General features: G+C 45.1%; 1 protein-coding gene across 1 annotated transcript in view; it reads left to right on the forward strand.

Annotated features, from left to right (window-relative positions):
* Nucleotides 1-21235, forward strand: part of cacna1ha (calcium channel, voltage-dependent, T type, alpha 1H subunit a) — a 104221-nt gene extending 82986 nt beyond the window's left edge. Inside the window, exons 18-37 of the mRNA XM_041957359.1 lie at nucleotides 369-728; nucleotides 2361-2464; nucleotides 2772-2895; nucleotides 3420-3488; nucleotides 3598-3782; nucleotides 3981-4107; nucleotides 4614-4739; nucleotides 5182-5271; nucleotides 6573-6786; nucleotides 9582-9733; nucleotides 10004-10113; nucleotides 10410-10543; nucleotides 11243-11313; nucleotides 12715-12793; nucleotides 14770-14891; nucleotides 16678-16836; nucleotides 17109-17249; nucleotides 17409-17577; nucleotides 19542-19699; nucleotides 19796-21235. Of these exons, the coding sequence (XP_041813293.1) occupies nucleotides 369-728; nucleotides 2361-2464; nucleotides 2772-2895; nucleotides 3420-3488; nucleotides 3598-3782; nucleotides 3981-4107; nucleotides 4614-4739; nucleotides 5182-5271; nucleotides 6573-6786; nucleotides 9582-9733; nucleotides 10004-10113; nucleotides 10410-10543; nucleotides 11243-11313; nucleotides 12715-12793; nucleotides 14770-14891; nucleotides 16678-16836; nucleotides 17109-17249; nucleotides 17409-17577; nucleotides 19542-19699; nucleotides 19796-21235 (4134 nt within the window). The remainder of the gene's footprint in view (nucleotides 1-368; nucleotides 729-2360; nucleotides 2465-2771; nucleotides 2896-3419; nucleotides 3489-3597; nucleotides 3783-3980; nucleotides 4108-4613; nucleotides 4740-5181; nucleotides 5272-6572; nucleotides 6787-9581; nucleotides 9734-10003; nucleotides 10114-10409; nucleotides 10544-11242; nucleotides 11314-12714; nucleotides 12794-14769; nucleotides 14892-16677; nucleotides 16837-17108; nucleotides 17250-17408; nucleotides 17578-19541; nucleotides 19700-19795) is intronic.
* Nucleotides 21236-26922: the final 5687 nt, after the last annotated feature.

Below are 26922 nucleotides of genomic sequence, written 5' to 3' on the forward strand. Positions count from 1 at the left end.
AATCCTTTGAACCTAACATATCCAATAAAGTCGAGCATATGGGCGTAAAATTTGATCCAGTAGCCAACTAACATGTGAACAGTTGGAGACAAAATTCTGGAAAATGCAGCAATCGATCACAAACGTTCTTGCTTATACTTTGTCCACATTTAATTTCTCACTCATCCCCTGTGGAAAATATCCTAAACTAGAAAGAAAGTACAGACTGACCCCAAAACTTTTACAGCAGAATAGGCCAGGAGTCCTCAGGCTTGCCATCAAACTCAATTGAGGGTTGAATCTTTACATGTCATCAGTAACTTTTGATAATGACTTTTTGGCTTTCGTAGCCTCACACTGTGCGTTCCACTTATTTCCGGTCTCTCCAGAGCCTCTCAAGTCCCGGCCGGCGCTCCCCTCTTCCTCCCCGCTCGTGGGGAAGCCGCCGCTCCAGCTGGAACAGCCTGGGAAGAGCGCCGAGCCTCAAAAGGCGGGACACCAGCGGAGAGAGGGAGAGCCTGTTGTCTGGGGAGGGAGGAGAGGAGGAGGATGGCGGGGAGGACAAGGGCGAGGCAGGGGGGAACAGCATGCTGCGGCCGGAGCCCCTGGAGCTGCTGCAGGCGTCTACACTCTGCCCTTCCATAATAGCAGAGTATGGTGACTGTAACGGGAGGACCCTGACCTACGACCCGGACGTGAACTCCGACCCCAAGGATGACTCCTCGCCTGAGGACGACATGGATGATGACGTAAGTTATCATGAGTCATAACTCTCAAAATAACAATGAGAAAAGCGAGGTCCTGTAGCAGTTTTGAAAGGTCCCCAGCATGATGTCATCCTGGCACGTACCGTCGACTTTTTATTTACTTGGTGTTGTGCTTGTTTCACAGTTATGTAAACACGCCTGAGCAAGAAATGTGCTGGGGTTTTCTAGGCCTGGTGTCAAGTTTGAGCCACAGTGGTTTTACTCTCTTTGTTTTTCTCTACTTACCCAATTCTCCTTCGTCTTCTTTGCCCTTTTGTCTCTCTCTTTCTTTGAGATGTTGTAGCGTCTGTGTTGTGTCCACACTGCAGGGCCGAGAGAGACATTAATTGCCATGCTGTAATTGATTGGCTTGGGCAGTAATTGTTTTCCAGTGGGTCCAAAACAGCTTGTGTATGTACAGTCAGTGTGGCTGTGCATTTGTGTGTCTGTGAAGTGGAGACGGGTGTACCCCGTGGTGGTTTTGGATGACCTCTGTAGCGACAGTCTTGATGGTTTTATTGGCTCCAAATTGAGTTTACAAAGCCATGAAATCCGCTAAAACACAAGGCCTCTAAGCCTATGGGAGGCTTAAGACTCTACCAGTGTATGCATGTGAGTGTCTGTGTGAGAGTGTGTGTCTATGTGTGTGTATGTGCAGCATCATGCATTGGTGTGTGTGACGTGCCAGCTGAGACGTGTAAATGCACGTGGGTCTCTGTGTTTGTTTATTTCAAAGGTTATGAATTTTATCTTCAAGGATATCTGAGCAGCAGGTTCTTTTCATCCAGCTTCCACACACACACACACACACACGCACACACACACACACACACACACACAGAGGTGACACGCCCAGATGCACAGACGCACTCACACCAGCAGCAATCTGCCAAATAAGCAGCGTCTGAGAGGCTTGACTTTGGGCTGTTTTTAATTAGAAACCCGAAGTACAGAAGCTGCGCACCTAAGCTTTCTAATGTTTGTTTTATTAGAAACTTTAATGAGTTTCACAACACTTTCTACCAGCTAAGTTGGGAGTCTGCCTGTTATAGTCCAGTTACCTCCATGTCTACTTGTGCAAAGAAAAAAACAACACTTGTTTATCGTGCCTCCGTAGATTTCAGAGTAGAAGAGATTCAACTGAGTATTGCTTTTTAATGGTGTGGTTGTAAGTAACTCTGTTCTTCTTATATGTAATATGGAGGCAGTTCGCAAACAGGCTATGTTTATCATATGGGCCTACTGCTGTGGCTGCAGGTGTGTGAAAAAAAGAAAAATGAAATAAATTAGATTACAACTTCTAGTTCAGCTAAGGCAACCATCCATCTTCGGAGAGGATTAAAGGTGCTTTTCCCCGTTAGCAACACAACTATTTATCCCGTAGACAACCTCATCATTCTACATAAACGATATCTATGGGAATTTAGTACAATTGCCTGAAATCTGATTAAATAATTTGTGATATTTTGCAGGTTCAGAATCAGAATTACTGCATTTACCCTTGACTCACCCAGTGAAAGCATAAATATGATGCTACTGATTGTGGCTTTGCCATTGAAGTGTAATAATTACAATAAAAATGAGGGTTATTTCATGCAATGATGAATTCTGAAGTTGACATGTTGACCTCTGCAGAGTTCTTTGTGCTACTGGATCAAGAAAGAGCTCCGCAACATGAAGCCCCGCTGGTGCAAAGAGCATGAAGACTGGACACTGTATTTGTTTTCTCCAGAGAGCCTGTGAGTCTCACACACACAGAGAGAGACACACACACACACCAACAACTCAAAACACCAATATCAATCTGAATGGGTCTTGTTTCAGTTGGCTTTCTTACTCCCTTTTTCCCCTTTCCTCTTCTTTATTAAATTATCATGGTTCCCCTCTCTCATTTTTCTTCTCTTTACTGCTTTCTCACTGCTAATTGTTTGGTCGATAGCTTTAACCGACCATAGACATTTTATAGATGACTCTGTGTGTGTGTGTGTGTGTGTGTGTGTGTGCGTGTGTGTGTGTGTGTGCGCGCACCTGTGTGTGTGTGTTTAGATGCCGCGTGTGGTGCCAAAGTGTGATCTCTCACAAACTGTTCGACCATATCGTTCTGGTTTTCATCTTCCTCAACTGCATCACCATCGCTCTGGAAAGACCCGATATACAGCCTCACAGCACGGTAAGACACACACACACACACACACACACGCACACACTCTGACTTCTTGTCCTCATGAGTTTCAGTCATCTGTCTTTTGTCTGAGTTTCAGTCATCTGTCTTTCAACGTTCTACTTTGTTTTAATTGTTTTGAATGGAATTATTCAGGTAAATATGATATCATTGCCTGCAGAACTTTTCATTCTGTTGTAATCTGGTGGAGTCAGCTGTTTGAGAAACTTTTCACTGATTTCCGATGGCTGCATAGTGCTAACACGTGTAACATGAGCCACTAGAAAAAAACGTGTGTGCATTAAACTGACTGGAGGCTTTTCGGGGCTGATTTACTGCAGCGGACAAACCTTCGACGCACAGATAGAAACTCACTAGCCGACCAGCATTAAGGCTAAAAGCAAGCCACAATGCATTACTCTCTTAAAGTGACAGGCTAATTGTGTAAAGCAGCTCCTACTTGCTCCGTTCAAAGAGAACATATGCCGCTGTAAATGCAAATGTCTTTATATGATTCTCACTGTTTTCTGCAGGAGCGAGTGTTTCTGAGTGTGTCCAACTACGTTTTCACTGTGATCTTCCTGGCAGAGATGGCCATCAAGGTGACACCACAGCTCTCTTTCCATTGTTGAAAAGTTTATGGCATTTGCTAAGCTTGCAAGCTGCTCTTGTTAACATCTGAGCTTTTGATAATAAGCATGTCTCCACCAGGTTGTAGCTCTCGGTTTCTGCTTTGGGAAGCAGACGTACCTCCAGTCCAGCTGGAACGTTCTGGATGGTCTGTTGGTGTTTGTGTCTCTCGTCGACATTCTGGTCTCTCTGGCCTACACTGGAGGAAACAGGATCCTGGGCATCCTCAGAGTCCTACGCCTGCTACGAACACTACGCCCACTGAGGTACATGGTGTATTTGTACGTGTGTGTATGGAGGTGTTGGTAATTGGCTGGATGCATGTTTCCTGTATGTCTGTATTTAAGCACCGCACCATCCCACCTTATTTCATATTTCTGTCACTGGTATCTGTGTGTGTTCTGGACTAGACTGTGTGTGCTGGTGCTAAAACACATCTCTGTGTCTTTACTGTTGTTTTCCAGGGTGATCAGCCGAGCCCCAGGATTGAAACTGGTCGTGGAGACGCTCATCACCTCTCTTAGACCCATCGGCAACATCGTTCTTATCTGCTGCGCCTTCTTCATCGTCTTTGGCATCTTGGGGGTGCAGGTAGTTTGGATGCACACACAGTAACTCACACAAACTGGTGATTGCCTTAAGCAAGTCACATTTTCACAACACAGACATGTGAGCTTGGTAGAGATCCAGTGCTCACACTGTGGTGATGATTCTGCTGTGTCATTTGCTTTTCCTAAGCTCGAGGACGAAACATTTTACCCTTTTCAGCTTAAATGTCAGTCTTGTTGAGCAGCCGCCTGTGTGATTGTGGCTCGGGGGGGATTGGAAGTGTCTTGAATATCCAATGGACAATAAGCTTTTGTTCCTTAAAGAGCCTGAGTTCTGAATGAATCACAATTAGGTCTGCGTGAAAAGGGACAACATGACCCCCGGGTCAGCTTTTAGCCGAGAACTCAGGAAAACCTCTGATAAGAATGTGCTCCGTGAAACGTCCTTTTATTCCAAGCATTAGTAGTTGGTTGTTTAAAAAAAAAAATGCAAGCTCCGGTGCAATTGAGCTAATATGTCAATCTCTCTCTTTATCTCCCTCTCTCTAGCTGTTCAAAGGGAAGTTCTTCCACTGTGAAGGTCTGGACACGAAAAACATCACCAACAAGTCCGACTGCCTGCAGGCCAACTACCGCTGGATACGAAGGAAGTACAACTTTGACAACCTGATCCAGGTGCGGATTAATGGACTGATGGCGAGAAAGGGGAGCAGGGGGTTGCAGGGAGGAGGATTATGGTTTAGACCGACACAATCTCCAAAATGAACTAGATAAATGCTACCAATAGAAACTCTCTTGTTTTGCCTCATTAAAGTGATCCACGATTTGAGTGTAACCTGAATTTATACGTCTATATATACATCATTTATCTTCAAAAAGTAATTCTCAAAAAAAAGGGTTTAAAAAGGCAGATCATCTAAGAAAGGAACCAATATCAAATCATCTATCATGACTATATCTTCTACTGGCAGCCATTGATCTTCGTTGGACTGCAGCATCACATGCTGACGTTGCACAAGATGCGACGTTCATTCTGTAACGATCCTCTGGGTCTAATAGGACCAGAGACCAGGACCATCTCCGTGCTTTGACTTCTCTCTGTGTGTTTCCTCTCCAGGCTCTGATGTCTTTGTTTGTGCTGTCCTGTAAGGACGGCTGGGTCAACATCATGTACGACGGGCTGGATGCGGTGGGAGTGGACCAACAGGTAACGATGCGAGGACTGTGCCGAGACGTCCCGCAGGACTGCTGCCGATCATTTATCGGTGGCTCATGAAGCCCGGTCTGTTTATTGTAGAGCCCTTTTACTCCTAATCCACGAGGAAACGCACCAGCAGTCCTCTTGCTAAGTGCTCACTGTGCATTTGTGTATGTATGTAGATGTATATCTATACATCATCAGCAATAAAGCCGTACTGTAAATGGCCTTGATATATTTGAACTGTAATTAGGGCTGAGTGATTAATCGAATTTTATTGTCTATTACGATTTTGGCCTCCAGCGATTATGAGAACAAAATGATCGAGATGAAACGATTATTGTGCCGCAGTCTGTCTCACAATGCTGCTCTCGTTTTCTCTGGTGTTATAAATCCACTGGCCTCCTTTCCTTTATATCGCTGCGCAATCACTCACAGCCAGGCTGTGGCACGTTTGGCTCAGCTCGAGCCGAGATGACAGAGAAAGAGAGCCTTTGGGCAATACGAAAGGTAAAACCAATTCAGCTGTTAGACAGGAAGATATCACACGGTGCACAGCTCATACACAGTGAACTGATAGAGCTGACAGCGTGTCGCTGGTCGCCAAGCGCAGTTATCACTGAATGAGTAAGTATTGCATTTATTTTTTATTTGTTTTTGACTCCGGCACTGTGATGTCCACTGAAAGTTCGGACATGAACATGTGCAAATAAAAACAGCCTAACAGCAGGACTTAGTGGTAGAACTTAAGCGGGAGTGAGCCTTTAAGTTCACACTTCTTAAAAAGAATAAGCAAAGCTAAATGGCAGCAGTGTGTTCATCGGAAATTCTAAGCAAAAGCAAAGCTTGAAAGGTGAGCTCATAGCAGGAACTTCAAAGCTTCGATTGATGAGGCTCTGCCCAGATCCAGGACTGCCTGTGGTGTAATAAGCTGAAATATTACAATGTCAGTCAGTCATATCTAGTCCCTCATAATAAATTCACTGACTAGAAACCAAAACTGCTACACTGACGGTGACATTTTCCTTTTGAATTCTGGAAAGTTTACTCGAGGTTGCCCAAGGATTCACACTGTTATTGTACTGTGCACGTGGGGACAGTATGTGATAACAGACTGTGAGGCTTTACAACACAACGCTGAGGCATTTGGATTTATGTCGCTCGCCGGCTCAAACCAGGTCAAAAGCACAGAGAGCAAAACATAGTTGATGTGCTTTTTTTTGTGTCTTTACTAAATGACACGCACATGAACAAAAGCTATTCAAAGTTAATCTTCTTTAATCTGCTTTACTCTGCTCCTCTCCTCTCAGCCCGTGAGGAACCACAACCCCTGGATGCTGCTCTACTTCATCTCCTTCCTGCTCATCGTCAGCTTCTTCGTCCTCAACATGTTCGTCGGCGTTGTCGTGGAGAACTTCCACAAGTGCCGGCAGGACCAGGAGGAGGAGGAGGCCCGCTTACGGGAAGAGAAGAGGCTCAAAATGATAGAGAAAAAGCGCAGGAGTAAGGAGAATGGAGGGGCTGGTCGGTAGTCTATTTTTCTGAGCACTGCCTGCTTTCAGAGCCTGAAAAAAAGAGAAAGAGAATGACAGAGAGAGGGAACAGGGAAATATATTCTGACTTTAACATCAAAAAAGAGGGAGAGTTTGAAAGACTGGCTAGCTCACGCGAACAGTGATGGATCACTGACAGAAGGCGTCGGCTATGCCAGTCTGATGCATGTAACTGCATGACTGCAGCCCTCCCCCTGACCTCCCCTAACACTGCATGGAAAACTGTTGAAACCGGGCCAACCTAACCTCCACATTAGTGTGAACCTAACCAAAAATTTGTATGCTCACTCTTTAAATAGAACTGCCTCCACTGTAATGTAAAGAAAATGGCAATAGTAGTGCTAAAGTATGAAGTAGTCATTAATTCATTCTTAAATCTTATCCTCTGACACCAAACCCTGTTTTGATACCATCTCTAACGCGTAACCATAGCAACAATAAGTTGAATCTTTCTGTAGATTTCAGCACTGTTGAAGAAAACCTTTGCAGCACCTTTCTGCACGTGAAGCGATCCAGGCTGACGCTTTCCTCCGTGTGTCTCGGGAAATTTAGCTGGCAAAATTTTGATGGGTGAAATGCCAACGCCCCCCCCTCCCCTTCCTTTCCTCCGAGTGCATGCACGGCCCCGAGGCGTCTCTTGACACGGGTAGGAGAAGGACATTTCCTCTAATCGCGCTTTGACTGGCAGACTCAGAAACATAGCAGACGTTTTGGCTGCTATACCTGCAAATACCTTGGAGCTGTTAGACGATGTTGAGTTAGTTAAATACAGCTTGTGGAAGATGCAAACACCTGCTGGCAGAGACGTCAGAAACACACCACCTATTGCAAGAACGAGTCCAGCTGCTCGCAGTGCAAACCAGTGGTTTGTGAGGACTTGCTCTTTTATTGTGGTAAACATGTTTTGTAGAAGCACATGATTTTTTTATTGGCAAACACCGAACAGCACCATGATTTGGCCATGAAACAAAATTAAATCCAACCAGCTAACATATAAACCACAGGACGACACTAGAAGGCAGTATATGGTGTGAGCAGAGCGCCGCTCTTTTCATCTTGTCTTATTAACAAGTCTCACTGGTCTAAAACTGCTAAAGGTCCAGATCTAATCTAATCAGCTGTCTCAGAGGAAAACCTCCATGGCGTGCAATCAGTCTACTCATCAATGAAAAACAGAGGAGAAAAGAAAAGTTTTAGACTATTGAGATTCTTCTGATGGGTTAAAAATAACTGTAGCGATGTCATTGAGGAGTGGCTGCAGCGTGCGTTCAACATCACGGTCGCGTTCTGCAACGTTTAAAATGAATGCGGACAGTGAAGCAATTTGGATGGATGGATTTTAAAGGGTTGAAAACAATAAATAGCGATGGCTTCAAAGAGTGTTACACGGCAATGTCAGAGACTCTGTTTGTGAAGAAGCGTGTTGTTGAACGTATCCTGCGCAGCCCTTCTCAGCCACAGACATTACCCTTTACATCAAAGGCATGTAAGCATGATGTACTTGGGAGGTTGACATAAACATGCACGCACACACACACACACACACACACAAATGCAACCATCAGTCATCAGATATGGACATGTGAGTGCACAGTCTGTCATGATATAGTTACATGTTTAAATGTTTACATGCTGGGTGGCTTTTAACCAAGGTCAGATATGACTCGGTCACGATTATCATCATTCATTCTTATTCATGAGAACAGCTAAAGCGCTCAAATTGTGCTTGTTATTCAGAGACCTCTCACGGTTCCCTTCTAAGAAGGAGTAACACACCTGTCAGGAAGTATAGACTGTAGTCTGGGTCATAATGGAGACTTTAATCTCTTATTTATACACAGCAGAGACCCCTCTACCCAGGCAAGAATCAAATTATTAGAAAGGTAATGAATCTGGTAAAATGCTCCCATCAAAGTTTTTTCTCTGAAAGATATTTTACAGAGATACTCTTGTTTGCCACTTCTTTTAGTCCAATGCGGGATCCGTTTCCCAAACACAGGCAGGAGGGAGAATCACTGAAACTAACTCCCAGACTAGTTAGTTACGCCTGGTTTCTTCTTGTGTTGCCACAGCAGAGATTTAAAACACATAATGAGACGCTGTAGTTTCATGTGAGCACTGCTCAGGCGCAGTGCCTGCACGTGGCATCTAAAATACGTCCCGTCCTCAAGCTGGGGTTTTCATAACTTACCATAAAACCAGGTGGCTTGGAGTAACTATCCAAGAGGGAGTCATTTGAGCTAGCGCAGTGCAGTCTGTCTTAACATTTGATCCATTCAGATCCTCTTTGCAAAATTCTGAGCGGAATAGTATGATGTAGCCTGCCTGTGACTCTCATGTCCTCTCTTATTTGAACACACCTCACAGGCGGTGTTGTGCACAGAGTGTCTGCGGGGCAGGAGCGATAATGAGAAAAAGGGGGACGCCGCCACAGGGTTATAGCTGGAGCTCATTCGCAGTCGAGTGGTACAGGGCAGCTAGGCTATTCAAAGGCGCCTTTGATGTGATGTAAGGGCAAAATATAGCGGAATCCCATGTAGATAAGAGCAGATCTTGGTTGTATAAAGTTGTAAAAAGAAGCTTGAGCAAAAAAGAGCAGCGGCGGTTCCCCTCCCTTTGCCCCTGCACCTCCCTGTGCACACCACTGGACACATGCCATGCTTCAGTTTTTCAGGGCGGAGTCACTCACGCCGGCGCGCTGTCTGTTTGTCTCCTCTCACGTCGTCTCTGCTCGTGTTTGTTTGCGTGTGTGTCTTTGTGCTCCAGAGGCCAAGCAGAGGCCTTACTACGCCGACTACTCTCCCCTGCGCCTGTCCATCCACACGCTGTGCACCAGCCACTACCTGGACCTCTTCATCACCTTCATCATCTGCATCAACGTCTTCACCATGAGCATTGAGCACTACAATCAGCCACAGGTAATGTCTCTGCACATGCACACACATAGGTTGTAGCTACCTGGAGGTAGAGGTATGAAAAAGCTTAAACTGGTAACTGGTTGACTCTTCTTTAGTCTAATTTGAGTTAATTTTAATAAACTTGAACTTGAATTCTGCAAAAACTTCCACACATTTCTTTGTTTTATTTCCACCAACATGAACATGTTCTGTGTTTTATTTACAAAACTAAAGCAGATGTTGTGAGTTAACTCTCTCTCTGTCTGTGTGTGTGTGTGTGTGTGTGTTCAGTATTTAGAGGAAGTTCTGAAGTACTGCAACTATGTGTTTACCTTCATCTTCGTCATCGAGGCCCTGCTCAAGCTTGTGGCATTCGGCATACACAGGTTCTTCAAAGACAGGTAACACAGTGGCATGTGATCATGCACGACACCCAATGCTAGAAATGGTATGTCAGCAGTGTGGTGTGAAATAATAACTCCTGCTTCATGAGCACACGTGCAGCCCTCTTTATGCTCAGGTGACCCCTCGTTCTCAGTACGCTACACTGGCTGGTGAGTGTATTCATCAGTGTCAGGGTGTCCTGGCAGAGCTCTGAATTACCCAGCAAAGTCTGTTAGAGGCTGCGAATGTGCTCTGTAATACTCAGCTGGTGTGACACCAGGTAATCACTGCGTGTGTTTGTTTGTGTGTTTAGGTGGAATCAGCTGGACATAGCTATAGTGGCGCTGTCCATCATGGGCATCACCCTGGAGGAGCTGAAAATGAGCGCAGCACTGCCCATAAATCCTACCATCATCAGAATAATGAGAGTACTGAGAATAGCACGAGGTAGAAATACACACACACACACACACACACACACACACACACACACACACACACAGATTCACACAGAATACTTGTTCTCATATCTTTGTGAGGACCCTCGTTGATATAATACATTCCAGATACTGCAAAACAAACCAACCAACAAACAAAAAAACACTCTCGAACACAGGACAAAATCAGTAAAATGGGGGAAATATTACTTAAAATAAGCAAAATTATCAGCTCTATAAGACTGGCAGCTATAATAGGTTATTATGATAATTAATAAAAACAAGTAAAATGCTGTAACATAAAAACTGCCTGGTAAGAAGATGTATCTTGTGAGACAACAAATGAGCAGATTTTGCTTTTTGCAGTGTTGCCCCTTAACCTAACCTCAACCATCACAACTAAATGCCAAACCCTAACCCCTAACCCTAATCTAAATGTGGCTCAAACCTCACCCTTAAAGCCAGGTCTGAACTGTCAGAGAGGCCTTTGAAATTGTGAGGACAAAATGTTTTCACTGTGATGGGTAAAAGCCTCACTTATCACCAAATTTTCTATTGTATATTCTTGCGAATTCAGCATTTAATTCAATATGTCGCAGAGGTAGATTCTTGAAATAAATACAGTACAAGTGCCTCCCTGCCGTGCCTTCGTAACGTCTGCAGCACATGGGGCCAGCTGTTTGAGACTTCCCCCCCTGTTTCCCCGCAGTGCTGAAACTTCTGAAGATGGCTACAGGGATGAGAGCTCTGCTGGATACCGTCATGCAAGCGCTGCCACAGGTAAGCGCGAGCTCTGCGGGGTCTCGAACACGAAGGAGTGACTTTGTGATCTGTTTTATTGATGCTTTTCTTTTTTGTGTGTGAGTGTGGAGTTAATATGAAGGTTTTCTAATAGACAGCTCTCTGAAAGATTCATGCTCGTTGATGAATATTTAACTCAAGTCATATCCGTCCACATTGGAAAATTTGCATTCTGACCCTGAAATGTCTCATTTTGTGCGTTTCCTCTCCCGCCTCCTCTACAGCTGATCCTGTTATTAAATGTATGATAGTAAATGCCAAACACACTCAAAACCATCATTGATCGGTGTCTTAACATTTGGAGATATTAAAAATAATCAGACGGTTCAACAGCCGAGCAGTAATGATGCGTTTTGTTGCGAATGTGCTCAAATATGCGAAGGCACTAGAAAAGTAGAGGGTGCAGCTGAGGACACGGAGGCTTCAAAGAAATCAGTTAAATTAAAGATTCAAAGAGCGGATCACGTCATACAGCGTCTTCGCATTGACTGATGGATGGATGCACCTTCATTGGTGAGCTGTCTTCTTAAAAACACGTTGTCGAGTCAGCCTGTGCGGCCAGCTTCCTCCCTGATGTCACTCAGTGGTGCTTTTTCTCTCCAGTCAACACACGCTCCCTTCAGAGTGCGTCCACGGATGTTGTGGGAGCATCTCAGGCCTCTCTCTCTCTCTCCGCTGCTGTCTGGCACAGTTCTTAGAGGCAAAGGGCAGCTGCACCAAAGACTGTGATGCACGTGCAGCGACAGACTCCATTGTTATGCTAGTTTCTAAATGTCAAGTGTACACATACGGTGCTGTGTAACCGTCAGGACACAGAGTGCACAAGAGCACAGCTTAAAGAACAGCATGAAAGACAACATTCTTTGAACTCTCTGACGGTAGGATGCTGATGGAGTCGCAGGAAGTGCCTTCATGGTGAGGCTTTTCATAGCACTCCAGCTTCACCAGCAGATGTGCCGGGCAGAAAGCTGCTGTCAGTAACTCAGATTATGACAGAAAATGCCACAGCTTTCAGTGATCAGCGGCAGAAACACGGAAAACACAATAAAGATATAAAAAAGCAAACCCTCAGTGTGCACAATCCCAGTTTAAATAGGAGCAACGTCAATGAAGATGTCTATAAATCACAGGGTCTGGCTTGTGTTAGGCCTGTTTTTAATGTGTGTCGGATTGGTATTAAGAGCGTGCATCAAACAGCAAAAACTTTGGTATATCTATCTGCTCTTTTCATTTAAATAATGCATGGATGGGTTGGTGTGAAATTCAATAAATACAGTGAAATGAATCAGAATGTTTTCTTTTTCTCTGCAGCTTTAAGCATATTCACACTGTTTGGGTGTTTATGTGCAAAGAGAGATCTAACATGCGTATCGCTTCCAGGTGGGAAATCTTGGTCTCCTCTTCATGCTGCTCTTCTTCATCTATGCTGCGCTGGGAGTGGAGCTCTTTGGCAAACTGGGTCAGTCACACTACTGGCAGTAAACACACACACACACACACACCGCGGTCTACAAGCTTCAGCATAAAGGTTTTTGAATCCACTCATTACCACCACAGTCACGACTTACAGCAAATTTCCCTGCCTGAGCTGTCTGTGCTGAATCCTCACTCTCCAGCCCCATCTGTCTCTCTCTCTGTGTCTCGCCGCCCGCTCTCGCATCAGAGGCCTGCTCCTAACGAGAAAAGATCCCATTTGCATGATCACATTTATTTACGTATCGCTCCCTCAATAGGCCGGCCCCATCCTGCTCATTTTCAGAGCGCAACAATGTATGAGAGAAGAGGATTAGCAAGGAAGAAAAATAAAAGGCAACCGGGGGGACAAAATGAAAACAACTTGGTGATGAGGAGGTTGCTTACTGTGAAATGTTATTATGCTTCTGCTCGACACATCGGGCAAACAAATGGGTGTCTGGTTTCCAGTTTTATGAAGTGAAAGCCCCTCTATGTTTTCGCTGCTGGCAAAAGCTTTCAGATGTGCCGAACACCTTGTTCTCCCCGCCGGTGTCTCACTTTAAACTCTGAGACCTACAAAGCTGGAGGACTGACTTACGCTTCGGTCCGGGCTTGAAGAGGTGTTTGGTGCAGAATATTGCGGCACGGCTCAGCAAGGATCAAGAAACATTATTACTTTATGCCCGCACTCATGAACAATTTTCACGGGAGGTTACAGAATGTGGCCATTTTTAACGCTACAAGGGGTTTCTGGGAGTTCGCGCTGATTGAATTTTACATTAAACAACATTCAAAACACGTCTCTTTCCCTTGAAAGGTTTTCCATGAATGAGGTTGCCCTGATGTCTGTGATTATGTGTAAGCAGACAGAGAATACAAAGCAGTCGTGTGAGCTTTTCGGGGGTTAGTGTGGGCGCACGCTGAAATAAACTGGCCACCAATAACTGGCTTAATTGGCTCATGGAGCCTCTCTTCCCTCAGAGAGACTTAGTACGATCTGAAGTTCCTTTGGGAGGCCTAAGACACGGACGATACCGTAGGTCGGCGCTCTGGGGGTCTGGACTCTAAGAGAAGGTGATGAAATATGAAAGGGGATGAAAAGGAGGGTGTGAATGTTAATACTCACGCCGTTGGTTTCCAGCTGCTGGGCCCACAGCAGGTGCTGTGAGCACAGCTGATCTCCAATGTATTCCAGCTCGAATCTAAATCGAATCACTGATCTCTTGAAACACATGAGTCCCCGTTCCCACCCCCGTCCTCTTGCCACCGGGCTGTGACTCAGACTCGGGGAGAAGAAGTTATTTCTGCCTACTGAAGGAACTCTTGATAACACACATCCAAATATTTAGTCATGCTGGTTTTATTTTGAATCTTTTTTCTTTGTGCCCTTTCTAGACTTTATAAAATCTATGATATCATTATTATTTTGTCTGTAAATGATGTGGCTACTGATTGTGTGCTTCAGTGAAGAGCTTTATGTGTAAAGTTTGATTCCGTGCATCACTCTGTTGAGTGACTTTATTCAGTTCCTCTGAGCGACGCACTCATTTTGAGAAGCTCTCATTTTTCTCCCGGTGCTCGATCCTTAGAATAAGAAACAGGGCACATAATACTCAAAGGACTGTCTCCTTCCTCTCTAGCTTCCTGCTAATGTGACCTGGGCTTTTGAACAAAGCAAGATATCTTCTGGTGGCTGTTATGATTCTGTTAACAGGCTCCTGAGGGCTTTCTGTCAAATTGACCCTGAGACTGATAGAGACCCTCCTCGTCCTCCACAGGACGGCTATCTCCTCTCTGTCAGGTCCACAGAGACACGCCGCTTAGCAGCTCTTTGTGTGCCTTCACTGCATTAGGATTTGTGACCGGGACGCTCGCATGATCATTCATCCTCACTTTCACCCCCCATGGTTTCGCTTGTTTTAGCCACCATGTGGACAGCGCAGTGGACTTCATGTGTGTGTCTGTCTGTGTGTTGATTAGAGTGCAACGACAACAACCCATGTGAGGGTCTGAGTCGCCACGCGACCTTTGAGAATTTTGGGATGGCCTTCCTCACGCTGTTTCGAGTGTCCACCGGAGACAACTGGAATGGGATTATGAAAGTATGACTACACACACACACACACACACACACACACACACACTCAGAAATGATGACTAGATTATCTCACAAACACAGAGAGAGCAATGACCTCCAAAACCAATTATGAAATAATAATGTGGCTTACAGATGAGCAATGTCAACACGCTCTATTAAAAAATGTGATGTATGATATAATCATCTTAAGCTAAACTAAGCTAAGCTTATATATATATATATATGTATATATATATATATATATATATATACTGTGTATGAGTCAGCTAAGCGTATAAACAGCCATGATGATATGAATCATACGCATTCTGTAGTTCATTTCTGAGAGATTTTTCATGAAGTTGCTAGAATCCGATCACAGTCACTCCTCTTCAGTTCCAGTAGAGGGCAGTCACAACACAGCAGTCAGTGCTGCACACTTTATAGATTTAACCTACAGCTGAAAAAGGGATGTTATTCATTCAGCCACTTTTTTTTTTGTATTTCTTCTCTTTATTTATGCTTTCATTTTTTACTTCACTCTTCTTCCATATTTATTTCTTCCACCCCATCCTTGGAGGGTGGGGATAAGGCTGCACCCTCGGCTCAGCCACTACCGGCGGAGCTCGTACTGAAGGACAAAGGACTAGGTCACTCTGATTAAAACAGGATTTTGAAAAACATACATCTACCACAGCACAAGCTCAGGGAGCTGGGAGCTATTCTGAAAAGGTCTGGACCTCCAACACGTCCACACCCTCCCAGAGGAGTGCAGGTGACCCGAGGCAGACGAAATAATCTTGTAACATCATGGAACTGTGCAGCCTGACCTCTGTCCACTAGCACCACAGTCCCCCGTCAGCAGCGGTCGCTGTCTGGAGTTTTGCTCCCTTCTCCTTTCTTTGTTCCTTTTCTCCAAAAGATTTTATAATTTTTACTCCTCTCATCTTTTCACCTATGTCTCTTTCTTTATTTCATACACAGACACTTTTACAAATATAAACAGAGAAACAGAGAAAAATGCACATTTGTATATTTAACTGTTTATGTCAAAGAAGCACACATATTTGCCAGTTTGGCTACATTTTGGTTTCATTCCTGAAGAAAACAGTCAAACAGTGGATTCACAGTAACGTTGCCCTAATGTCACACCTGTGAGGTGATTCATACCTGTTGATACTGGATGTTGAGGCGAGACAAAGCTCAGAGAGGACTCACTGTTAAGAGTAAAATGATGGGATTTCATACAGAACAACATTAAAGAGAAGTTTAATTTGATAGGAGGCGTCATTCCCTAAAGTGTGGTTTTATTTATCTAAACTTCTGCAGCATCATTAAAGGCACACTGAATTTTAAAGCCCCTCGTTTCCCCATTACGTAAATGTTCTCTACTAATTTGTAAGTTGAATTTCCACGTTTCATTTTTAAAAGCGAGCACCTCATAACACCCGTTTGTCGTCACTTACGTTTAGCAAGCGGCAGATTCCCCACAAGGGACAGCCGCTCAGTTATTGTTAGATCAGTCCTGCACATGCTAACCTGCACTGCATAAATTAAAGCGCCTCATCGGCTGCACGTTCGACACACAGTCTGCTGCCCTACATCGCTCCCACTGTCCCTGTTTCACCTCAGATTCTTCCCACTTTCTAATATTCAGAAGCTCTTAATAAGGCTCTGTATCATATAACCATGGTTTCTAGAGAGTTAACATTTCAAGGATTTTGTAATAAAGCCTCTGGTGTATTGGACAGACAGCGTATCCACCTGTGATAACTTCTGATGTATGTGTGTGTCTTTCTGTGTCTTTTAAGGACACGTTAAGGGAATGCCATCCCGAGGACCGCCACTGTCTCACCTACCTGCCCTTGGTCTCTCCGATCTACTTTGTCACTTTTGTGCTCATGGCCCAGTTTGTGCTGGTCAATGTCGTGGTGGCTGTTTTGATGAAACATTTAGAGGAAAGCAACAAGGTACTGTAGCTAGAGAGTGCATGAATGCAGACATACTGTACATAGACTCATCTGCGAAATGTGTGCAATGGGAACAAAGACTATATGTGCAGTAAATCGCCAAAAGTCAAGGGACACATATCTATGATGCCCTTCCACATGATATTCATGTACTGGTTATTGTCTCATCGCAGTTTTGTCCTGGTTTTGGTTTTAAATGGACACTTTTTTCGTTGATATCAACATTTACTGTTAAATGTAGTCATCAAGGTAAAATACGTGTGCCGCTGCAGGAGGCTAAAGAGGATGCAGAGATGGATGCAGAGATCGCCCTGGAAATGGCTTTGGAGCGGCAGCGCAGAGTAAGCACAACCTCCAACAACAGTTCAGCAGGAGGGACCTATGTTGGGCCGTGTCCACATTCACCTGGACAGGTAGGAGCACCGCTACCTTACTCATGAGTCAAACAGCAAAATGTGGCTGCATGTGTTTCTCAATATGTCCTGTCATTTAAGCCGTTGCTTGTGATACAGTTTAGCTTTGTACAGACACAGTCAGTGCTTAGGCTGTGTGGTCTCTGTCTCCCCCTGCAGGAGGAGGAGGTGCAGTACGGGGACCAGGACCTGCTGTCACCAAGGAAGATGTCTGTATCCAGGATGCACTCTCTGCCTAACGACAGCTACATGTTCCGACCCGTACGGCCCGCCAGCGCCCCCTACCCTTTGGAGGAGGTAGAGCTCAGTCCCCAGCACCAGCATTCAGGTATCTGCTCCGGACTGAACCATTAGACATGAGATCGGCCTGGAGTTTTGGTGCTCTAACTTTTGTTAATGTTGGATAACAGGCAAACTAAAATAAATGCTTACAGCCACATCTGACTAATGCTAGAATTTAATTTTAATGAAGGACTTAAGTGTGTGGTTTGTATGTGGTCTTGGGTCCTCCAGTAGTTCTTAAGTCTACATTTGAAACAAATATGTGTGAATATACTAGATGTTTCCAGTGCTTTTAAAGCCCCAAACCGGAATTTTTGCATCATTTTGGACTATATGATAGAAGTTTATATTGTTCAAAAATTCTAAATCTTTTTTTTTCCCAGTGTATATGGATAACAGCTGTTAGTTACACATGATAATCAAGACATAATGCACAAATATGAAAATGGCATTGTAAGTTGGCAGTCCACAGTGGTAGACACCTGCTAATCAGTACCATGCAAATCCTCTAATTCCTCTGTAGGATGCTGACTATGCTAAACAAGGGTTAAAAGCAGTGCACCATGCACAGTCTGCAAATAATTTGTTTGCCAGCATTCAACTACAACATAACGCACAGCCATTTACACAGGGTGAAGCACTCCAAACACAATCATTTCTAAATACAACTGGTTGCAACACTGATGATTTAAATGTGCTGTAAAAGGATTAAATATTTATACAATCAGTCATTTTATGTTTTATGCTTGTATTTAGCAAAACCAGGTACACAAAACCTGTAGGACATTCATGGTGCTTTTCTTTCCGGTTCCGGCTTGGGTCTTTAAACACAAAGCAAAACAAGACACAAGACAACCTAGCAGCAGAATGATCACGCTGAGGACACGAGTGTGAGCACTGACGAGCGCTGTTTTATCTGCAGTCAGATTCTAATGGCATGTTGTGGCCAGGCTGTGGACAGGCCCAGCTCTGTCCCAAGGTACTGACTGCAGTGGATGAGCTGATTCATGTGAATCCCTGCACCCTTCACTCAGGCTCATCTGCTCAGCTGTGGAATGGCTGAATACTCAACGAGAATGACGGACAACTTAATGGCCAAGCTGCAAAGTCAGACAAAAAAACAACAAAAAAACCCCCATAAAAATAATAATCATCACAGCTGTGGTGCTTTGTCTGTTTGCTTTTTATGATTAAAAACAGGAGATTTATAATCAATCAAGTGGCTTCACAGCTTGGCCTGAAAGTACTAACTGAAGATGAACTTGTTGAAGATCTAACTCTGACTTTGCTGCGATGTCCTCTACCTGTTTCACTGCGTGTGCATCTGAACTCACAGGTGTGTCGACCTGTGTGTGTTGACTGCCTAAGACCCTGGTTACACACAGTCTCACAGCAGTTACCCAGCACAGATTGAACTCGTGATGGAGCTGCCTCCTCCTCCTCTCTTTGCAATCACGCTTGTATTTACAGTTTTTGACTTTGGGCTTAATTGCCATGACTCATGAGAGTGCTGTATGTAATCAAGACCTCAACTAATCTACATGCAGTCACATGGAAGTGTTGATGTAACCAGGGTCTAATGCAGAATATTAAATCCAGCAAACTGACCTTATATGACTCTATCCTGACAGTCAGCTCAGTGCTGCTACTTTACCCAGTTGTGATGAGCAACCAACTGTATGTGCAAATGAAAGAAAACACTTTATTTTGATGGCGAATTTGACATAAATTAATTAAAACTTTTAATTTAAGGAATTTAACTGAACTTCTTGCTCAAATCCAAATTTTCTATCAAAATAAAGTGTTGGTGATATTATACGTCCACATTGCTCCAATGTAAGAATTTTCAGTTATCCTAAATTAATTGGAAGTAGTCAGTATGTGTGTATGTGTTTTTGTACATGCCCAGATATGCATGTGTCTTCTGCAAAAGTGCATGTGTTTGCATTGCGAGTGTGCACGTGCTCGTACCATGTGCGCGATTCAAACGCTTCACTTTTGCGCCCACAGGCTCGGTGACGTCGGTCCACTCTCAGCCATGTGACAGTCGCGCACTGCTGCAGGTGCCGGACGTTTCCCCCGTTCACCCCCGGTCACCGCCCACCCTCACCCTGCCCCGCATCGCCCCGCCCACGCCCAGCCCCTCCCCCCGGTCCCTGCGCAGACAGGTGAGAGACCCCATTTCAGCTGCTCCACGTCATCTGCCACGGTGTTGATGCTCAGATTTAACGATGGAAAGTGTGACGTGTGTTTGCATGTTGCAGGTGGCAGTTAAAGTGGATTCTGTGGAGTCCCAGGGTTGTGAGCAACAGGAGAGGCCCAATCCTATCCACCTGCCTCCCCCCTCTCCTTCTCCCCTCTCTCCTCATGCCTCCTCCCCGTCTCCCCTGCCACCTCCTCCTCCCTCCTCTCCCTCAGCCCTCTCTCTCCCACCCTGCTCCCCTTCTGCCTTCCCGCTCCCTCCACCCTCTCCTCTGCCACCTCTGGTGTTCTCCCCCTTTCCCCTTCCTCCTCCGCCATCCTCCCCCTCGCTTCTTCTCCCTCCCCCTCCCTCCCCCCGTCTCCCCCTGCGCCCTCCCAGCCTTCGGCGACCCAGACCGCCCTCCGCTGCCTCCTTCTGCGACCCTGCGGATGAGGAGGTGTATCACATCACCAGTTCGGCCCGCCACAGGTGGAGAGACGAGGAGGGGGGAGGGCAGGATATCAGAGGGAAGGCCGGCCGCAGCCACTCCCTCTCCCCGTACACCACCCCGCACTCTTCTGCCTCCCACTCCACCGCCTCACCTCCTCCTCCCCCGCTGCCACCCTCCACCTCCAGGAGTGCGCTCAGTCTACTCGGGGTGGGACTGAAGGACCGTGACTTTAGGAAAGGCCTCAGCGAGGACAAACAGGGCTTCCCGGACAGGCTGTCGTCATTGTCTGCTGGTTACCCTGACGACCAGCGGCGCCACTCCATCGAGGTCTGCCTCCCACAGGCTGTCATAACCAGTGACGACCAACACTTCACGCGTGACGCCCACCGGTCGGAAAAGGGTGGCCAGGCATTTCCTGTGAGGGTGCAGTCAGTCGGCGGGGGCCACAGAAAGAAGAAGATGAGTCCTCCTTGTATTTCCATCCACCCGCCCTCAGAGAGGGAGCACCCCCAAGTTGCCTCACCCCCAAAACTGGCTGACTGCAGCATGATGCTGAGACGCAGGACACCGTCCTACGACTTGACCCCACACACACAGTCAAACACGCAAGACATCTCGCCGGAGTTGCAGGTGCGCGGGCAGATGCACGCCGCGCTCACACCCATCCACCTCCCGCTGCAAGCACACTCACCGACACACACGCTGACGCCCTCCCGGGCGTCCACGCCGACACACACTCCGACATACACTCCCCCGCATGCATCCACGCCTACGCACCCACACATCCCGATCAGCCCGAACATCTTTATCCAGCCCCACGCACCCCTTCTCCCCAACACAATGCCTTTCTCGCAGACACACTCCCTCTCCCCATCGGCAAGGCGCTCCCCTCTCACAGGGGACTACATCCCCCTCCCCCAGTTCACCTTCGACCAACCGCAATCCAGATACATGAGCGGCCTGTCAGCTGGCCTATCAGACGCTGACTCAGCCACCTGCTCTTCCCCTTTCGACAGCAGACTGGGAAGCGGTGCGGGATTCAGTGCAAAGAATCGGAGGACCGCCCAATGAACATCGAGCGTTGCCTTCAGGAAGTGAATTCATTGGTCCAAAATCTCTAAGTTGGAGTAGAGGGGCCTCGGCTGACCTCAGCAGAGAGCTGGGAGAAAAAAGTTTACTGGGAGAGGGATTTTGTTTTTCTTTTTGTTAAAATGAATACTGAAAAGACGATAATTATTCTTTCCAGAGAGATGCTGGTACAGTCCCGTCCTAGAATAACGGACAATGGATCCTTTTTCCTAAACCCAGCTTGAAGGACAGCAGATCCACTGAGGCTGTACCAGTCTAACAGAACCCACTGTACATGGTGTGTTTAGGACTTATACCGATAACGCACCAGGACTAAAGCCACCTAACTCCGTAGCCAAAGTTTTTTTTGACACACTGTCCCCACCCACGCGAGCCAATCAGGAAGCAGCGTCTGGCTGATAACCTCTGACCTTTACAGGAAGTGGTTTGTGAAATGCGAGCGTGGGGGGAATTGTGGGATATGCAACTTCAGGTTTTCTACAGAAGTTCTGCTTGCCCCTCCTCTGCTCCTCGATCACATTGATCGGAGCAGAAGTGTGCGTGTGAGTGCGCGTGTCTGCGTTTTTCCTGTGTGCGAGTACTGTCACATCTGTCGTCATGGAAGTCGACCATGTTATTCTTACGCCTGCAGCGACAGAGAGAGGGGGAGCAGGGCAGAGCTGTAGTGTATGTTTATCTGTGTATCTGTGCAGTGTAAATAAAGGAAAATGCTGTATTTGGTGAGATTAAAAATAGCTCTATCCATATGCACATATTTTTATAGAGATCTAAAATGTTTTTTGCACACAAGTTTGAATTTCAAGTTGCTTGTTTTTCCTCTGTTGTCCTCTTGTGAATGTATGTTTCTTTTCAAAACGGAGAGAGAGAGAGCGCAGCGAAGGAGATCCACCCTCCTCTGACGGGCTAGCTGAGGGCGAGGAGTGGGATTTTATTTTTCTATTTTGAAAAAGAGAAAGACGAGAACAGGGGTGTGATGTGTTTCTGTAGCGTTGTCTCAGATTTCTGTGTATTTGATGTCTATATAACAGTCTTAAGAAGTGGGCTCAGTGATGCGAGCCAAATTCATTTTAAGGTGTTTTGAAGCACTTTTCACACTGACGTCCCCACAGAGAGTGCAGTTCATGATTGTGTGGACGCCCGCTGAGACTACTGGCTGAACCCGTCTCTGTCTCTCCACAAACTCAAATCTAAATGCAGGTTTTGCCCTTGCGGGGAGTTAAAATGTACCAAATTATATGCAACAGAGACAAAAACTACTGTACCTCAATTTATTTATTCGTCCAGATAAATTATAAATTAGCAACAGGCAAGCAGCTAACTGTCTCCGTGGGCTGCTCGCTGTGGGAGAACATACAGGATGAACGTAATCGACTAAAAGCTCTGATCTGCCATCACTGAGCCCCTCTTCTGCAGCTGTTTTCAAGCTGGATCAGCTCTGACACCACTTAGTGTTCTGTACATCTAAAGACAACCAAACTAACTAACTTACTAAATATGTGTAGCCAGAGTGCAATAATAATATATACTTGTGAAAAATATAGTAACATCTACACTACATAAAACAACCACATTCTTGTGTTCGTACATACTGTAGAATTACTATACTATATGATGTAAGCCCATTTTTTATACGATGATTGAGAGTATTTCTATCTCTAGTGTTCATGCTCCTTTAGGTACTTGCCCCCTGCGTGTGGTGGCACTGGTGTGGTTGAGACGTAGTGTAGATTTCTCTTAAGAGCTCGTGCGCACCCGCTGATGGTGTTACTGTGAGCAGAAGAGTGACGTGCATCTCTGCCGAGGACTCAATAACCCATTTACCGCCCCTCGAGTTTTTTATTTCATCGACACGCGCAGTGTCGGTTACGTTAAATCACCGTATCCACAGATGGAATCATGCAAACCCCTCACCCCCCACCCCGAGGTGTGAATGACAAGCATTTTCCTTCCAGTGGCTGAATGTTTTCTTACCAAGCCATACCTTTATTCCAACACAGCACAATATGTGTTTTACTCTATTTTGTGCGCTTTCTGGCTTGGCACAGGTACACAAGAAGCATGCTTGTAAGCTACTTCTGATTCTCCTTTTAAAGGCAGCTGGCTGGGACGGCGTCTTTTTTTTTTTTTTTCTGATCAGCATGTAAAATGCACAACTCCTCAGTAACATGAGTGAAAACCAAAGTGCTTTGATGCTGTACCATAATCCCCACAGGCCCACTATGTCTTATCCTTGTGCAATTGAAAACTCTGTCTCTCCTGATAGATATTGCCAACCAAATTCAAAGTATTTGTGATTGATTAACTGGGTGACAAAGGGTCTCTGGAAGGCGGTGAAAACTCTGAAATAGTATTAAAACAGCTGGGCAACAAGTCAAGATTTTAATTTTATTAACACATGGGCATTAAATAATAAATATGTTTATCTAAGTGTTTTAGATACCAAATTTGGCCTTACATCAGGCTAAAACTAGCATTAAAAGGCTGAACGAGAGCGCCGATACCTACAGGAACCCTTTTCAACATGAGGTCAGTGATGAAAAGAAGGAGGTTGAGATTATTGGAGATTATCATCAGATTATCATTATCCTGCAACACTCATCAGATTTTCATCTCCCAAGCGGTATGCAATGTATGGGGCAAAACTGTGAGATAAAACATCAGAAAAGAAAGAAGCTGTTGTCCGTTAGCTTCGTTTCGCCACAGGTTGTGACCTTTGTGCAGTGCAACCCTGTGATTGGCTCGAGCCACGTTCAGCAGCACAGTGCGAGGGGAAAATAACCGACAAAGTTCGCTAAAAGTTCGCATCCTGAATGCTCTCAGACAATGAAATTCCGTTTTGCTGCAGCTGATGAACGCAGCGGTCAGCTTGTTCGTCTTTTGATAGCACTCTTCTTCCAGTTCTGACACTCAGAAGCACATCTGATGTTGTGGTTGGATGTCGTCCTCCCTCCTGTACATGGCACAGTCGGTCGTCCCCGGGCTTAGAATCGTTTTGATACAGTATGTGCTCGAACACGCTGTTATTGTGCAACTGCTTCGTCCTGTTTCATGTCCTCATCCTGCACAGGTTGTCAGCAATGGGAGGTTTTAAGTTGTCTGAAGACAGCCTCTTTCTGTCTCACTCTTATTTGACTCAGTGCAGACGACCCCGATCGACAGCATATTGCCATATTAATCGACACAGTTTGGTAGAGTGACTGCATAATTGTTCTTACGATTTACAGATCTCTGGATCTCAGTATTTAAATCCTGTTTTTGAGGAAACAGTTTTGACTATTGCATGTTCTGATTTAAGAAAAAAAAAAACTTTTGGGAAAGAATCATCTGGATGTTTTAGAGATTTTGATATTTGCATTTTCAGATGTTTCCATTTGTAGATTGACTACCTAATTGCACTGGGCTCTGATTAATTGGTATCTGATAAAATACTGATTAAATGACCCAATTCTTTGTTGTCCACTGCAATACTGGGTGGTTATTTACTGTATGAGGACAGTGCTCCTCTTTATACAGTTTTCTATAGAGAGAAATGGGAACCCACTTGGTTCTATTTTGTTCAGAACCAGCGTTATTTAATGTTGAGGTGAACCTTTTTTCACTTTTCCTCCTGATACTCTAAACATGGTAGAACTCTGGTACTGGTGAAACTAATTAATGATGTATATTTTATGTAGGAGTAGCCTCAGCCCTGATGCTCTGTAACAGACAGACAAAGATAGTAATAAGTTGTGTTTTCTGGTTTGGCGCTGAGCTGGTCCGGCCTCACACCGAAGCTGATCAAGTGTCGCCACAACACCAGACTCCAGAGAGTCCAAACTGTGATAGAACTTGACTTTGATGAATCAGAAGCCTTGTGTTTTCTTTCTTTCTTTCTTTCTTTCTTTCTTTCTTTCTTTTTCTTTTTTTTTTACAACCCTTCAGTGATTGGCCCAGGCACCCCCACCCCCAAACCCCCCAAGCCTTACAAGGAGGGGAGGAGGTGTGTTCTGTCTGTCAGAGGAGAGCCAACGTGTCTGCAATAATAAGCCCTCCATGAGAAAGGAGGGGACGGGGGAGGTGTTTTTAGGCTCGACACACAGTCGGACTCTCTACATTGTATCGTTGCTGATTATTGTGTGATGACCAACCGTTGTCCTGAAGGATGTTTCCCTGTCAATTAAAAAATACAAGATTTTTTTTATTCCTGACACGTTGTCTGCTTCCTTTCTTACGTTGATGGCCTTGATTTACTCCTTAATGATTACTACTGTTTGTCCCAGAGCCTGATGGATTAATTGTCCGGAGCCACCAGTATTATCGTACATATATCAGCACTGGTGGATATGTAGGCTGATAATCATGGTACAGAAATGCCAAATAAATGTTTCAGTAAGCTTGGAAACTGTGATGCTATTACACAGATTGTCCACCAGAGGGCGCTGACAGGTTTATTTTGCAACCTTTAAATGTCACTCTCATGTCTACAGAAACAAAAAAGCACATTATTTTATATCTCAAGTATCAATACACGTGCTGGCCTCAGTGAGGTTACAATCTAAAAAAAAAACCAAAACAGTGATGATATACAGATCAGTGAGCACCTCCAAACCACAGCATATTTTTCTGATGCCAGTAGTGTCTTCACTTCGTCCGGATGTCTTTTTAGACACAAAATGTCAAAGTTAATTCTTCCGTAGCGCCAGACACACTGAGGTGTTTGGATTAGGTGTCACTGTAAAGTAGATCACAGTGCTTCTTTAAGGGGGGTGTTTTTTTTAAGGCACAGGTACAAGATATTCTACACTGATGTACTGACATCAGGTAGAGACAAAGACAATGAATGGAAGGACACAGGCTTTGATGGGGAAGAAGAGATTCTGCATAATGTTGTAGATAAAAGGAGGAATATTATGAAAAAATAAACTTTCTTTTTAATTTGTGGAAAACTTGTGTGATTTTCACAAGTTCTCCTCATACATTAGCAGATATTCTTGTATATTCCATGTACATTAATGTTGAACGGTTTGGAACAGCACCCCAGCACCCTGCTCAGGCCAGCCCTGATCAAAGAGTCTGTCAGGACAAGGTATGAACAGTATGAAGCGTTTGGTCATCATCTTCAATAACACCACTTGCTGTTTTGGCTCTAGTTTCACACTGTTTCATTTTTTTTCAACAGCTGTTTCAGGGAAAACGCTTCCTCAAACGTTGTGTTGAAATTTTGCACTGCGACGGTAAGTTTGTCTTCTTTTTGGGTGGTTCCCAAGTCTCTTCACCAGAGATCATGATCAATAACATGACGGACGTGCTTTCAGCAAAGCGAGGGACTGAGAATCACACCAGAGGCACATCTTTACAGTAATAATCCCTGAGGTGATCAGCCTTTTTTGGTTGTTTCGAACAGGTGATTTGAGCTGGGATGAGGGGAATGACATCCCCCTTGTTGGCAAAATGACCAAAATGCATCCCCCTCATCAACCTCCCATCCACCTTCTCCATCCCCTGGTTGCAGAGAGAGTGCAGGGGCAGAAGGGTTGTTCAGTTGAATATATTAGCCTAGCCTGCCTGACTTGCTGATCCTTTATCTGACTTAGGTTTGTGCAGGTTAGACTCGATGAGCATGACTGTGCTGTGTATTGATAATCCATGGTGCTGTCTGTGGTGCTGAAGCAGCAGATTCATTTGTAATT

Source organism: Chelmon rostratus, chromosome 17 (genome assembly GCF_017976325.1).
Source record: "Chelmon rostratus isolate fCheRos1 chromosome 17, fCheRos1.pri, whole genome shotgun sequence".
Classification (NCBI taxonomy): Eukaryota; Metazoa; Chordata; class Actinopteri; order Chaetodontiformes; family Chaetodontidae; genus Chelmon; species Chelmon rostratus.